This window comes from Stigmatopora nigra, chromosome 1 (assembly GCF_051989575.1).
Source record: "Stigmatopora nigra isolate UIUO_SnigA chromosome 1, RoL_Snig_1.1, whole genome shotgun sequence".
Taxonomy (NCBI): Eukaryota; Metazoa; Chordata; class Actinopteri; order Syngnathiformes; family Syngnathidae; genus Stigmatopora; species Stigmatopora nigra.
Genome location: NC_135508.1, coordinates 15,780,706 through 15,797,633, shown reverse-complemented (window position 1 = coordinate 15,797,633; position 16,928 = coordinate 15,780,706). Strand labels below are relative to the sequence as shown.

Sequence of the window (16,928 nt, the reverse complement as noted above, 5' to 3'; positions counted from 1 at the left end):
TTCCATAGTGAATGTGTATAAGATAGCAGGACCATGTGTGGCTTTGGAAGGAAAAATTGTCCTTTTTTATGAGATTTTTTTCACATTGGAAGTAGCATGAAAGTGCGAGGCTTCATGCTACTTTTCAGTTGATAATTTAATAGATTCACAATATTTTTTTGACGGAGTTTAGTGACTTTTGCATTCATATGTGCGTATACAGATGTTTTATGTTTAAAGTGTGATCACAGTTCCAAATATTTTTATATTATTTCTTAGCCAATCTTCGTTCGTTACATTCAAAACATAAATGTTCTCACTTCCCATGTTTAAAACCCTCTTCTTGCTGGCTCAGTTACAGTCTAATGGTATTAGGGCAATCCTGTGTCGCACACAGGTTATTTTAGGATTACACTGCGTCGCACATGTAGCAACAATGGCAGCCTACTTTGTGCATATACCACCATGAAAAAGAATGCTTGAACACCAGTTACCACTTTTTAATGGTGTGTTTATCATTGGGGTCGTATTGAATGCTACATTATGATAACAGATGGCTCTAATATCGTATATTGATTTTCAAAGTAGAAACAGCTCAGCTACAATGTAATGCGGTTTTATATTGTAACTCCCAAGAAAAGTAATATTTGTAAAGTTGTAATCGAGTGAGGCTAGATAATGAAGCATAAATATTTTATTGCTGCAAGTCTGGTATTTTATATATTTGGTATTTGATTTTCGTGTTATGTTTACATTTCCTCCCTATAGATTTAGGATTGCTAAACGAAGTTGCGTTTCACATCTGAATTGTAGTGTAAGTTAATGAGTATTTTGATGTCTTGAAGCTTATTTAAGGTACATTTTTGAGGTCACCGACCCCAAGATTGATTTTCTGTGAGTGCTTTGTCTTGTGACAACAACCTCCTGGCATTGACAAATTTTCCCTATAATCCTGAAAACAAACAAACATCAGATCTATTTTTTCCAGTTACCCTCATTACCAACTGGTAATTTACCATTTGTTGTTGTTAGTCAATTGCCAACTTTATTATGTTGTTTTGACATCATGAAAAATAGAAAGCGAGCATTTGCACAAGATGTCAAAGGAGGTGACAGGTTCTATTGTTCCTTATTACTGCATTGTTGTTGTTTATCATTATGTATTGTATGCATTTGTTCCCTCGGTGGCATTAGCGAGTCCTAAACACAGAATTCAAGGCAGGTGGGGGTAGAAAGTAGGACCATTGCCAAGGTGCAGCATGATGGTGCAGTAAAATGCAAGCCGGCTCATATTCCACCATGTTGCCCTCTGGTGAAGCACTATATCAGCTACCCTCTTCACCTGAAAACACATGCGGCATTCTGAGATGTCCTTCTGGCTACTTTAAGCCGCAGCTGTAGTCAAGGAAACTGCGTCAAAAAGGAAAAGAACTGATACATTTATATGAATATAGGTGTGCGGGGACTTCAAATAAATTTTTGTAGCTTATCCAGGCAGTCGTGAACACTTGTAAATTTTGACTCGTCCTAATGTACAATGAAGATGATTAATATCTCTACATGAGCGTGTACATAATGGTATGAATGCTACCGTATGTGGTCTTCGGTGTTTATTCTAAGGGGAATGCACTGTAGGGTGTATGAATTAAAGTAGTTTTTGACAATTATGCAAGGCCAATTTCTTATTCAACCAAATTGTAGTATTTACATGCAAAAAGTGAAAACATTCAGTTGTATTTAACTTTGAAGTACATAAGGTAGAAAATGTTTCAGAACCCTTTTCAAAACAGGATGGTTGAAGGTGTGAGTAGCATTTCACTTGATTTGATAGGAGTATTTTGAGTTTCGGTTGTCCTTTGTCTCCTTGTGCCCTGCGATTGGCTGGCCAGCCATTCTGGGTGTCTCTCGCCTGGTGCCCGTAGTTAGCTGGGATATCCTCCAGCACCCCCTGCGAACCTCCTGGGGATGATCGTTTCAGAAAATGAACGAATCATTTGAGCTTCAAGGACAGAATAAATGAAATTTGTAAATCGAGGTAGCACGAGAGGCTTTCAGTGAATGACGTCACAACGCGATTGCCTATCTCCTTTCCTCCGCCCGGGGTTGGGGATTGAAGACCGAACATATGGAGAGAGATGCAGCGGTCGGAGGGAGGGGGGATGGAGGGATGGAGGGATGGAGGGGGGTGGCGTATCCCTCTCGCTGATTCCAGTCAAGCCTCCTCATGAGCTCACCGTACCGAGCACCACAGAGCCGATCTAGCGCTCACCCCATTGCGTTTTCTTCCAGATATCATCGATGGACTATGGACATTTCCCACCCAAATAGCACGTCCTAACCGGGATCGTGCTGCAAAGGACACGCGCACCGAGCAGGTATGTCACATTTAAAAAATAAATAAATAAAAATTGCGGTGTGGCGTCATTTGACGCAGTGATATAGTACTGTGGCGTAGCGTCGTATCCACAATAGTATGTGTAGTTCATGTCTTTTTTTTCTTTTGTTATTCACGTTGTAACATTTTACCTTTGACTCTTTTTGAGTGAATCTCAGTTTACTACCTTGTGTGATTGACTTAATTTAGTATTGTGATGGTGTTAGATGGATGGGGCCTCCATAAATTGGAAAAATGTAAGCATAACATTGTTAAGGAAATGTTTTTAGGCAGCTTTGTGTTAATATTAATATTTAGTATATTAATACTCAAGCTACCTGATTGTGTATGGAACTCTGACCCTCGAAGACCCCTATCCAGCCTGTTTTTCATGTCTCCCTCCACCGACACACCAGAATCAAATTATCAGGATCGTTATCAAGCTTATGGACAGCTTGCTGATGAGTTGATCATTTGATTCAGGTGTGGTTGAGGCTGAAGATATGGAAACAGACTGAATAGGGGCCTTCAAGGGTCAGAGATGGGCACCCCTGATATAGAGGTTCAGTCGGCTGACATCCGTGTGGTTAAATATGGGATTGATTCCTGCTTGGTGGTGGTATGATTGAGTGTGTGAATGGGTGTCTGTCGCTCTGTGTGCCCTACGACTGATTGGCGACCAGTCTAGGGTGTAGTAAGCCTTTCACCCAAAGTCTGCTGGAATAGGCTCCACCAAACCTTACGAGGATGCACAGTACAGACAATGAATGAATATTAATATTAAATACAGTGGCGTCTTAAGAGGTGTCATTTCAAGCTTGCAACACAATTTTCACACGCCCCCTTTACGATGTCAGTCACACCTTTGCATGTACATCTAATACATTTTTGAAAGTGAATTTCAATAGGTAAGACAAATGCCATTAATGTTAACGTTAATATCCCAAATGCTAAGAAAGTAATACTTATAATACTGAAAGACAATAAAAGACCTGTTCATAAAGTGTATTATTAATTGACATTTGGCTCTCTTTAAAGTGCATCAGTGACCTTTTTGATCAAATAAAAACATTTTCTGAGTTTTTTTTATTATTATTTTTTCAAAATAACACTAGTCAAGATTTAACCAACATTACCTCTGCTGCATTACTCTGCTTAATTATTTCAAGATATCATTGGTCAGTTACGTAAACATAATAGCTAAAAGATTACTACACTTGATCATTGAATGCCTTTGCAAATAGTAAAAGACCAATGGAATAGATTTAAATTGGGGGGTCTGGTAGTGAATGAGCATGTTTCAAGTGCCGATGACAGTAGTGGACGTCTGACAACTGCATGAATGTACACGCCATTTTGTTTTTGTACAATAGACCCTGCAGTAAGTTTTTGCTCCTCCTGGCCTATTGTAGTGTATCAGATTAAGAAGGGGATTGTCTTACACATTAGTCATGTGTGTACTTGTTGAAATATACTTGCTTACCAATCCCAGGGAAGTGAAACCAAGCACAGCACATACACAGTTACGACATTCTGTACTTTTGATATGAATCCGATCTCTTTCTGAACCGCTTTATCCTCATTAGAGTAACGGGGGTGCTGGAGCCTATCCCAGCTGACTCAGGGTCAGAGGCGGGGGACAGCCTGAATCGGTGGCCAGCCAATCGCAGGGCACAAAGAGACGGACAACAATTCACTCCCACACTCATACCTAGGGGCAATTTAGAGCATCTAATCAGCCTACCATGCATGTCTTTAGAATGTGGGAGGAAACCAGAGTTCCCGGACAAAACCCATGCTGGTCCGGGTTGAACATGCAAACTCCACACAGGTGGACCGATCTGGATTTGAACCCAGGATCCCCACTGTTGATATGAATACTATTTTCTTTTTACATTTTTCATACTTTTGAATGAAATGGACAATAGACCATGGCTGGATGTTTTAGAAGTCTCAACTAACATTTAATACTTAGAACAAATATTAGTTGAGAGTCTTATGAGGGCTTTTGGTCATTGTCACATCTCTCACCAGTTTTCGTATGAACCCTGTGTTTCTTTTTTTCTGAGGAGGGACCAAATTAGCCCTGAATTATAACCAGGTGAAATTGAAACAGCATAACACAGAGAGTGGAAATAGCCATCACACTTAAACGAGCAACAAGTGGGATTGTGCCCCTGCGCTCTTTTTGCCTTATCAAGTGTATACAATATATTGTGTTGTGTGCAGTTGCAACACATCCGCACACACTTTTGTCTTGTGTCAACATGGCGTAGAATTCATGTATAGTTCTCAGGAATATTTGAACATATCCTTGAGGGAGAAGAAAACTGGGCCAATGTGCTACTGGATGTCAAGGAGACAGAACTGGCCAGATGAACTCAATTCAGAAGAATAACAACACACCCAGATCCACTGGCAGGACAAAATAGCTTCAACTCTCCTCCAACACCGCTCAACAAAGATTTACAGCTTGCTTCTGCAGTTTGCTCTTGGCCAATGTTGGTTTTTCAGTAGAGTGTGAGTGAGAGGACAAATGTAAAATCATGCTGTCATTTTGGATTAAGTTACATGTACTTCCACCATGGCTTATCTTGGAGCCTTTTTAAAAACCAGCAGTGTACTTCGATACATTCTCCCAGACTGTCTTGCCAGAACTCACAATCTTAGAATGTCAAAACATTGGATGAGAAATAAAATACCATTCACGATCAGCATTTCAGCAAAGCTTAAGACCTTTTGACTTTTGAGAATTACAGTCGTACCTCTACTTACAAATGCCCCTAGGTACGAAACTCTCAAGTTACATTTTTTTTAAATGCAAATGAGTGACTCGAGATACGAAAAAGATCAAAGTTACGAAATCCCCCACAAAGTTTGAAAATATTGTCGGGATGCATTGATTCTCACTTAAGAACATTGCTACCCTCTACTGGGCTCTCATTTGATCGCTCTCATTCTATCTCATATAATGACAATAAAATCATTCATTTCAATTCAATTGACTGTCTCACCACAACCACTATCCCTGTTTCAAGATTCTCTCTTAGATACCTGTCCGGTAAATGCTCCCCTTATTAATGACCGCAATTAAGCGATTAAAAACCATACAAATGCAACACGGCACATATTTTCACACACACACACACACACACACACACACACACACACACACACACACACACACACATTGAGCACAGGTAAAAGTCAAATGTAAAAATGTAGTATCAAGTGGACGGTACTATTGACGACATCTGGCGGACAAACAAGGTATTATGTCTCCCATAATAACAGCTTTGGGGGGAACAATTTCAGCGGTGCAGGGCAGATTTTCACATTCTTTATTTATTTTAAGACATTAATAAATAATTTTCTTATAATTTCATCAAATTTTTGTGTTTCCTCACATCTTTCATACAAAATTGGGAGAATGACCAATTTTAGTTCGTAGTTGTGTGAGGACCGTTAAACAAATTAGAGAATTTACATATAAAGTACACCTCTACTTACAGAATTTTCAAGTTACGAAAAACGTTCTGGATCCAATTAATTTCATAAGTAAAGGTACGACTGTAAACACAATTCAGAGGATTTCCCTTCTATGTACTGGAGTTTTGCATAAATCTTTATGCAAATGTGTCATCAATTTTTCAATGGCAAATGTTGACCACACAATGCTTCACTTGACACGTTTTACTGCATCCAGCTGCAACAGAGATTTGCCTCACTCTCCTTGAGGCCGACACTTGAGGGCTTTTGATGTGGGTAGTGTCTTTTCCTGACAGTATTCGGTGGTTGCACATAATTTAGCAGCTGTCTGGCATGGTCATGTGTGGTGTGTCACTGGGAATGTGGGGCCACTATTTGAACACCTGAACATACTTAGTCTTACTGCTTATGAGAGAATGTGTGGATATGAGAACGACTATGGTCGTGTTTCAACCACAAAGGGAAAAAAGGAGAACATGTTAATCCGTTTTGTTTAATGCGCTGATGTCTAAGAATGTTTCCCCAGTTCACACGCAAAATATATAATTAGATATTTTTTAGTTAAGGTCAGATACATTCATTATCTGTAATGCTTATCCTCACAAGGGTCGCGGTGGGATGCTGGAGCATATCGTAGCCAATTATGGGAACCAGGCGGGGGACACCTGCTTACACACACACCTGGGGCACAATTTAGAGTGTTCAACTCATTTTCTCAACCGCTTTTTCCTCATTAGGGTTGCAGGGGGTGCTGGAGCAAATCCCAGCTGTCTTCAGGCCAGAGGCGGGGGACACCTTGAATCAGTGGCCAGGGCACAAGGAGACGGTCAATTGTGCATACTAACACCCATACCTAGGGGCAATTTTGAGTTTCCAATTAGGGTACCATTCATGTTTTTGGACTGTGGGAAGAAACCGGAGTACCCGGAGGAAACCCACGCAGGCCCGGGGAGAACCTGCAAACTCCACACAGACTGACATTACTTGGATTTGAACCGAGGACCCCAGAGCTGTGAGGCCAACGTGCTAACCACTCACCCCACTCGATCCATTTTCATAGATAATGGTGAGTTACGAGTGTTTAGAATTGCAAGCTTGTGACTGTTGTGACTTAATGCACACCTGCATTCACATTTGACTGGATACACATGCTCAGTTTTCTTTTTTAGTGTTCCTGCCAGTGTAGTGAGGAGCAGTTCAATACGACTAGAAAAAAGGGTGTTTACTGCTTGAAGGATTGTATTTTGCCCTAATTTTGGCTAAGTCTCAAAAAGACAATATATTTAAAAATAGCATTTTAAAGTGTGTGTTGACCTTTTATATGAGGGTGCAGCCAAAGATGTTGTGGCACTCAGCAAATTTGATTAGGGCATCAATTTCTGCTGGAGATCAAAAGAAAACCACAATTGGTTCTACATAGCATCTCCTTACACTGCAACCTTGGTAGGTGGGAGGTAACAAATTCTACACCTTCTATCCTTCAAGCTCAACGAGAGGTTTTGGGGCCAGTTAGGTATCAGCTCTCCTAACAAGCTGTGCAATCATTTACACTCCCGTTTATTTTCACAGAATTCATTGAGCACCAAATAACCTGAATTATTAGATGTGTTTAGAAGACTGAATCTGTCAAATAAATATGAGAAGCAAGCGAATACTTTGGCGGCAATGCGTATGTTATTCCAAGGTGTGGAATTTTTAACGGTCATACCTCCCCCACTACCTCACATACCAAGATAACCGCATATATACTCCCTCCCGCTACGTGGGTTACTTGCAGTGCCCATGCTTCTGCTTAAGAGGATAAAATCTGTGGCCAATTTTTGAGCAGTCATCTTCAGTGTTTTAGTATTTTTGCTGTCTTATGTCTTGACACAATCAACGACTGCACAATTGGTTGCCAAACTAATATAAAATAGTAAGGATTAACATTGAACATCAAAATAATGTACTAAGAAGGCATATTTAGCATTTGACTATATTTTCAGATCTCCCCAATTAGACTTTGCCAGGCAAAATACCTTTAAAACTAAGTGTTTTTAGCATTGTACATGATTAGGACACAAGATATAATAAGTGTTTGAATGGTGTAGTATTACATTTGATCAGTAGGTAATGCAGTAAACAATGTTCCTCAGACAACTGGCTAATATAAGACACATTTTAGTATGCATTTCTTTCAACCTTGCCTCACATTACAATAATCTAGGACCAAATTACATTAATCCCAGTGATTCCAATTGTAACTGTCAAGTGGATGACATTTGCTCTGACTCAACTCAATATTAATAATAATTCAGTGTTTTAAAACCATATGTATGTCTCTAAAAAAATCTCGCTTCAATGGAAGGAAATGTTTGGAAAAATTGAAAGATTTTGCATTTCTCCCAAATCTTCCATGCACATTCCACCTCCTCATTTGTACTTTTCCATGTAACCCTACCTACAGTCACCCCTCCTGTGCTGCATATTAATGTAGACATGACATCAATACTTTGATGATTAAGACATCAGCACCTGCTGGGTTACTAAATCAAGTATAATTGAGTAAGTGATCACGTAATCATTGTATCATTGCCTCACTATATTCCATATTGACTGTTTCTGAATAAAAAACATATTGTGCGCAAAAAAAAGTGATGACATCTCCTCGGCATGCACAGCCCTCAGCATTTGAATAAGAAGAATGATGTGTCCTTTGACCCCCCCGAGGGCAACCGCGATAAAAATACCCGAGACTGACTGCCTTCCTCCCCCATCAACTGCCATAAATTGAGCCAATCCAAGAATTATGCCTCTTTAGGATTTTTTTCCAACTAGGACGGTCTTTTCCAAATGGTGCAGTTGTTCCATTACACTGCTCACCTGATCCCAACAAAAAACAAAGAGATCCACCATCTGTTTTTTATTGAATTTTTATACTTTTAAGACTCACTCATGTATACACACAGGCGTATGTTTGCTGGAGTTACTTGGAAAAAGACAGTTACATGTTTATTAAGAGCCTTTTATGAATGAGGACTTTGTTTATGTTTGGCTGCTTGCCCATGTGTACTTGAATGAAAAGCCCACTCAAATGGAAGACTTTAACACAGTATAGACTGGAGTCCTAGGACATTTTATACAACCAATTTATAGAGAGTTGAAATAGGCCCTTTTAGTCCTGTTTGAAAGTTTTACGTCACCTTATTAAATACTTGGCCACGTTTTGGGTTAATTGGATAGGAAAAATATTTCATTGAAATAAATACTGGAGAAAGTCTCCCAAAATTAATAGAAAATTACCAACACAAGGAGTGAATGTTAACTGATTTACTACCAATACTTTGGATAATAGTTCACTCAAAGTAATTTTGATGTTTTTTTGACACAATTTTCTCTGAAACATTTTGGACATTTGAACAATTTTTTTTTGTTGTTTTTATAAAACAGCATATTTAAAAGATGACAGCATTCATTGATGTTTAACATTTTGATTGATTTGACTCAATTGTGCTTAATCAATGTCAATCAATTAATTGTTACACCTCTAATTTTAAGCAAAATAGGTAGCCAATCATATAAAAGGCAGTCTGATTTACAATAATACCTGCACTTCTCATTGGAGAGACCTCGATGCTAATTTTTAATATTTTTAAATGTTTATTTTATCCCATTTTTACTCATCTCATTTTCTGAACCGCTTTATTCTCACTAGGGTTGTGGGGGTGCTGGAGCCTATCCCAGCTGACTTCGGGGGACAACACCCTGAATCCTTTCACACATCGTATTTCTCTGCATGGATGATCATAAATTTTCAGACAACTGTCTACCAATTCCTGCTCACTGAGCTGACCTTGTTCAAATGTACATGAATCCACCGCATTATATGAGCTCAGGAGCATTAAAAAAAATGCAGGTTGTTACAAAGTGAGCGAGTCGCCACAGCTGTGAATGATGCCTCAGTGAGTCATTGGCTATAGAATGAGTTCCCCCTCAGGCATTCAAATATACGCACACGCTCACACTTGCCAATGATTTCTGCTCCCAATTCTCCGCATGGTCTTCTGCTCAGGGGGTTTCTTCTATTGTGAGTCACAGATAGTGGCAAAGGCCAGTGGGAACAAGGGAGGTTTATATAAGCAACATGCTAAAATTGGCTGAAATGAGTTGTGCGTAAAAGAGGAAAGGGCAGCTGTTAACTTTTGTGTAAATAAGTTAGGGAATCTGTGAGACTTTAGGTGTTTTTGCATCAATATAGTAGACTCCTTTGAAAAATCATCTTACATTCTATTTTGTACTCTCACAACGATGCTCCCTTTATGGGCTAAACCCTGCTACACCCCCCGAACTTTCTAGCTGCCAGTGATGTACAATCTTGAACGTAAAACCCCATTCAGCAGTTTAACTCACCTTTCATATGGTTTATAATTATCTTATCATAACATTTATATTACACATTCAGAACAGTACAGAGTTAGCAATGTTGTCAGAAACCAAAGAAAACAAAAGAGTCTTGCCTGACAGCAAGTCTCTAAAGAAAGTCCTTTAATCATCACTATGGCATTGCAAACCACTCGTCAAACCTTATTATATTGCATTTATTCTACCTCATTTTTTAAAATGCTGTCATGTTTGTCCCCCATTTTCTTATATCATGTACACTTTACTCTATTGCTCTTTCTACCAATGGTGACCACTGATTCAAAGGTTGATGTTTACTCACGGACGGCCTGGTGAGAAGTGGTTAGCGTTGGTTAGCGTGTCGGCCTCACAGTTTTGAGGTCATGGGTTTGATACCCAGTAGCTCCTCACTATGTGGAGATTGCATGTTCTCCCTGGGGTTGTGTGGGTTTTCTCCAGGTACTCCGGTTTCCTCCCACATTCCACAGACATGCATGGTAGGATGGGTGAACACTCTTATTTGCCCCTAGGTATGAGTGTGTGCGTGAATGATTGTCCGTCTCCTTGTGACCTGCGATTGGCTGGCCACCCATTCAGGGTGTCCCCTGCCTTGTTCCCATAAAAAGCTGAAATATTCCCCAGCACCCCCTCCATCTCTAAGTGAGGATAAGTGGTTCAGAAAATGAATGAATTTTTAGTCGTTGCTTATCATGTTTGGGCAGTAAATGGCAGCAAGCAATCTCCATTTTATTCAATGCATGGAAATACTTAATGGTACAGTTAACACAGTCACTTGCAAAGTCACCGATTCTCTCCACAAGGAGAGAAAATTGCTATGCAGACTTATCTAAAATCTGGTTGATGAGCAGTCTAAATCCTCACATCAGCAGTTAATTAGTGGCTTGGCGCTTCTGTAATAGAGAAAAGATTTTCATCGCCACATTTTAGCAGCAGTGCAGAGAGGCCTTACAAAATATGTGAATGATATCACTGTCATCACATTAACTGCAAAAGAAATCTAAACTGTCTAAACTCCAATAACATATCGGACATCAAAATGCTATTGCTGTTAAAACAATGGACAATCCTGAAATAGCTAATGAATTTTTAAATTTTCTCCAAAAAATGCTGTAATTGCTTGTTTCTTTTTCTGTCGACAGAAACCCAGTATAAGGATGATGTAACTGCAAGAGGTACTGCTTGCTACTAAGGCCATGGCTTTCTTGCCACTCCTTATTGTAAGCGTCCTCATCTCCTCCCTCTATCCTTGTGATGCCCAAGTCATCAATGGCGGCTCACCCTCCATCTCTCCATTGGATCTTCCTAATGACTCTAAACCATTCAAGCAAATAGATGCGACCGACTCCTCTCTTCCTGTCAGAGGACGCGGTGCTATGCCATCTGAGGTTACAGCACAGGATTGGCTGACAGAGTACAGAAAATACTCAACTGCCTCTACTATGTCAACCCTTTCTTCTCGTGCACTGGGGCGTAGGACAAACACGAGTAAAACGAGTGTTATCGGTCCTAGGATGGACTCAACTAGCCCGCCACCCCGTGGCACTTTGGCAAAGAAAAAAGCCTCAACATCTTTTCTCAGTTCACCTTCGAGTGACAAACCGGTGACATCTGGCAGTCTACTTAAACAGAGAAATGACCTTCAGGGACTCGGTTCAGGTAGCCCAGCCCTGATGCTCGAGAAGGAGAAAGTGCTGGCTTCTGTGCCAACCGCAACAGATAAAATGGCACAGTATCAACCACCAGCACAGACTAAAATAGCTGATGTGCACAATTTATCAGTGTACACTCCAGCAACTACACGGAGAGCTCCGCTGTTTCCCATAGTAACACAGGCCACACCTCCTTCCATTGTATTGCCAGGTAAGGAACTAGATTTTAATTAGCCCTTCCCTTAACATCTGTGTTTTTCGCTTCACAATTGTGAATTTTTCCCCAATTCTCAGGTGAATTGACACCTCCAACTGTCGGAAAGCATGAGTCAGAAGTCACACTGACTTTAAACAGACCTTCCACCGCCACAGCCGGCTCCAATGGAAAAAAAACACTGACTCCCAGACAGCCGGTTACCAATCAGAGCAAGGTTTCTCTTTCAAAGATTTTGACAGAGAAAGTTGTGGTAACAACTGCAGTTAGTATACTGAGAACTACTGGAATGGCAGAGAAAACATTCACAGGAGAAACGAATAAACCCAACAAAAGCGGACAACAGGAGCCAAACAGAGCAACGGCTACTGTGAAAACAAAACCAACAGGTAATTACAAACTGTCCAAAAATGTACCCTTTCCATAAGATTTGCTATCATCTGGCAGGTGAAAAGTAGATGAATGGAAGTGAATAGTAGATGAATAGAAACAGAAAGTGCTAGGGTGTGATGAAAGGGAAAGAAAATAACTTGAATCCCTGGCAAAGAGGAAAGTGGGTTCTTGAAAAAGGGACTTCTGGGAATACATACGTAATGGGTAGAGAATAATGTATAGAAAGTCAAACATTGAACGTTGTGATGAAAAGCAGATGTCAAGAAAAATGTAATCATGGTTTTCAGAAAGAGACATGGAAAGGACAAAATGTGACAAATGGTACGATGAGTATGAAACAAAAGACCAATGTCTTTGACTCTATGAAGACATTCCGCATTTTGTTTGATTCCAGAGCCATGTGAACATAACATTTCCGGTAATTATGCATATGGTGAGAGGAAGAATCCAAGGTAAAGGAAAGTTAAGCATAGCCAGCTGTACGTTGTGGAATGTACAGATCACACCCCTGTTAGGATTATGTTAAAAGAAGGAAGTCGAACAGTTTGACCTCAATTTAGAAGTGTTCCTAATGGCTTTCCAAGTGTTTCATGTAGGAAGAGGACACAAGATAAGAAAAAAGACTTTGGAGGGGAACAGTGAGTCATCACACTGATGGGTGTGTCAGTTCCTCAAAGGTTTGACTGTTTCAAGTCACTATTCAGCTCAAAATATATGTTAGATGTTGACATTTTCATAAATCAGTCCTGTGGAATCAAACAAAGATTGTCTCTCAAATAGTTGTTCCTCATGAACAATTCCAAGTGAGGCACTTAAGAAGTAAAATGGTATGTGTTAAAGCCTGCACATGATAGATTAAGATATAATATACCATATAATCCTGTAAAATGTTGCATTGTTCTTGGGCATTACATAACATGTGGACCTTGTCATGAATTATATAATCTAATCTAATAAACTGCATAATTACTGCTTTTCCAGAGACTATGTACTGTAAACTGGAATATGTCTACTGTCTTAATGATCATTATTGCCACATCATCATACCAAAGATTTATCTGATATTTTGCCTTTCTAGTTTAATGACCTAGAAAATTAATCTTCCGTTACATCCCAGCACTCACTGCAATGTTTTAAAACTCTGTGAACCTCGTCCAATAGAAAAGTACTGTTCTGTGATGTAATCATGGCACGCACGATCATTAATTAGAATGTTTATTTGATTACCTTGTTTTCTTCCTTTGTCGGAATCATATTTAGAACTTGGATGATGAACTGAATTAGGGGTGGAATTAGAGAATATAACTGCATTGGACCAGATGCTCTCTCGTTATTATTTTGATGTTCAACTACACCTCTCTAGTGGCTTCAACGCCACATGACAAATGTCTACTGTATTATTTTTTTCGTAGACAGATACAGAGTCTGTCTGTAGATTCTTATCCCGCACCTAACCAGATTTTGAGGAATATTTTGTTTTAATTTTATACGTGTAAAGTGAACAAAACATTAATCCCCAAACTCTTGTTCTTATCATTTCCAGGGAACCTGCCTTCTCTAACTGTAGCACCAGCTGTGCAAACAAGCTCTATGGATACAAAGAACCGCTCCAATTTGTTAGTGGATCCTCATCAAGTTTCAAAGCCATCCGTCTCACCCAAAGCTGAGACCTCCCCTAATGGAAGCCATATCTACTGGGGCAACCTGAGTAGGAGCCTGTCTTTTGCGTGGCAGCTCCATGTCTACGGGTCAGCAAGCCTTTTTTTGCTTTTGTTTGGCGGCTCTGCTCTCGGCCTCATCTTGTCTCCCGGTTCCAACTGTCCTCATCGTGGGGCTCTTGTTCTCGCCAATACACTGTTGTTCCTGGTCGGGGGTCTTAGGGCCTGTCTCTTTCTGATTGATCCCTACGGTACACGGAAAATCCTGCCTCGATCTGCAGTTGCGGCCATTTACAACTTGCCACTACACTTACTGGTGTGGACGCAAGCTGCATTGGCCCTACTGGCCATGTGGGTGACTGGAGTGTCAGTTTTTCCTCCAACATTGGAGCGTCCTCCCCTAGTGGCCGTATTAGCAGTGCTGCAGTGCACTCTGCTGCTGGCGGCAGATCTGCTTTCCCCAGCCTTATCGCCTGTTGTGCCTGTCACACTGCAAGTCCTCTCCTTGTGTTGGGGCCTAGGCCTCTGTCTGGGATTCCTTTTTTATGTCTTTCCTCGTATACGTTGCCCCCCCATTGCTCACATTGGAGGTGCCGAAGAGGCCAGGAAAAAGGCTTGGGCAGGGAGCAGGAGAGAAGGAGTGATTCTTGGAAAAGTTCTGGCAGCCTGTGCCGTATTAGGAGTACTGTGCTGTGGGCTTCATGTTCATGCTACCCTTTGGCTCTATGGACTTCTAGGAGACTGGATGAGCTTCAACTGGGGCTGGTGGCTGATTCATTTCTGGGCTAGACTTTTAGAGCTGGCCTGGGGTTTATGCCTCCTGCTCTTGGCTTCATGGGTGTTCTGGAGACCTCAGTGTTGCAGAGGAAGAGACGAGGGCGGAACAGCAGACGGAAGAACAGCAGAAGTGCCGTCCCCTGGTCACTCTGGAAGTTCCCCTGATAGACACACTTGCTGGTCCAAGATAGTCCAGAGTCTGACAGGGAAGCCATGCAAAAAGTCTGAGAGTAACGGTGTTGGCGGAGGAGGACAGGCCGAGGTACCCAACAATTGGGGTGGGCAAGAACGATCTGGAGTCGATATTACAAAGAGTCTCATTAGGAACCATAATCACGATCAAACAGCGGTCCAGCCACCATGTGTCAAAGATAGCAACCGAGTACGCAACCACAGGGTCCCTTCTGCTGAGGGTGGCATATCTGATAGCTCCGCGGGGTCCCTCCTAAGACTGCAGGCCCTTGGACTGACTCCACAACGCTCGGTCAGCAGAAGTGTGGATCCGGAAAAGGACACTTCTCTCTCAATGTGCGACTTTGATCTTCGTCCCCCATCTCCCATCAACCTCACCCGTAGCATTGACGATGCTCTGCACCGAGAACACCTGCTCGAAGGCGTAAGCTTATTTCATCCTTTTAACCAAACTTCACAATCTCCCTCCCCTGGATCAGGTGTCAGTGCAGGTCCTTGGCTACGAAGGAACAGTGACCCTCAGTTTTCAGAGAGCAGCGAGGCTCCCACAGAGTCTTCCATGCCCCTTGGAGGTAGCGTTCTCAGCAGTGTGCCAAGCCGGCAGGTGACTGCTCCACCCACCCCGTCCCACCAAGGTCATAGGTGGGCCGGGACCGGATACGTCCCCTCGTCGGTGTCCTGCCCCGTTTCGCTTCACCCGTCCAGAACATCAATGGGACATTTGGGGGAGGATGGAGTGGATGACACGCGACCTTTCATTACGCCAGACTCTGATCGGGGGCGGGGAAGGGTCGATAAGACCGTCGCTTCACGAAGTTACCTGGAAGTCAGCCGACATGACGACTCTGCTAGTGTTAGCAGCGACATTATTGACTTATGAAGTAAATCTTAGACATGATAAATATGGGCCTGCACACCTCAAATACACGTCATACACGTGACAGATAATAGAGAGAAATAGTCCTTTCCTCTCGCTAGGAAAGCAGTACCAGTGGGTTAGCTGGAGCCTCTCTAAGCTTACTGGTTTCCAGCCAATCACAGGGCACATAAGTTACATAAACATGTATTCACACACACATTCACAGTTTAGATTCTGCATTGAAGTAATCATCCAACTATTTACAATGTGCAATAAAATCCACGCAAGCATTGGGGAGACCAACAAATTCTATGTGTATGTGAACCTTAGAATATCAATGTGCATTAGCGAAACTCAGAAATGTTTGGCTTTCAAATAATGAAAGCTAAACTACAGGCACTCGTTTTCTCTATTAAAATATAGTCTGAAAATCCATACTTCAACTATGGACGTAAACACAGAGTCAACACTCTCAATAGATTTTGATTCAAAGTAGTTTCTTACGGGGTTTGTGCTCATTTTCGCAGTACATTAAATGTCCTATTAAACTATAGGTTTAGATTGGCCTAGGAAGACTTCTACGCATCATAATTTTAAGAGGCAAAATAAAAAATATGACCAGAATTTGGCCTTAAAAATCCAACAGTTATTGTTTTTTGTTTCCTGTGCATATCAAAATAGGGATTTAATTTCTTTAGTCAATTTTCATAGATAGTTTTTTTCTTTATCACATAAAGATGTGCCATAAATGAGTTTGTTTTGTGTAATGGTTTGTATGCCCTCAGCCTATTATCTTGTACACAGTGATTTAACAACACATTCCTATGCTCCTAGTTTCCTTCCCGCTGTCCCCTCTATTTTTGACCTGTTGACATATTGGAGTAGTAAATAGCCAATGCATTCACACGTGCTTTAATAAGAAGTACATGCTAACAACTGCTTT

The 16,928-nt window shown here is 41.1% G+C and overlaps 1 protein-coding gene across 1 annotated transcript; it reads left to right on the top strand.

Annotated features, from left to right (window-relative positions):
• The first annotated feature begins 2,159 nt into the window (after window positions 1–2,159).
• LOC144203587 (proline-rich transmembrane protein 4) lies at window positions 2,160–16,078 on the top strand. The gene is made up of 4 exons (XM_077727114.1): window positions 2,160–2,354; window positions 11,383–12,103; window positions 12,187–12,495; window positions 14,043–16,078. Exons 2-4 carry the CDS (start codon window positions 11,437–11,439, stop codon window positions 16,004–16,006), a joined length of 2,940 nt encoding a protein of 979 aa, XP_077583240.1. The 5' UTR covers window positions 2,160–2,354; window positions 11,383–11,436; the 3' UTR covers window positions 16,007–16,078.
• The last annotated feature ends 850 nt before the right edge of the window (window positions 16,079–16,928 follow it).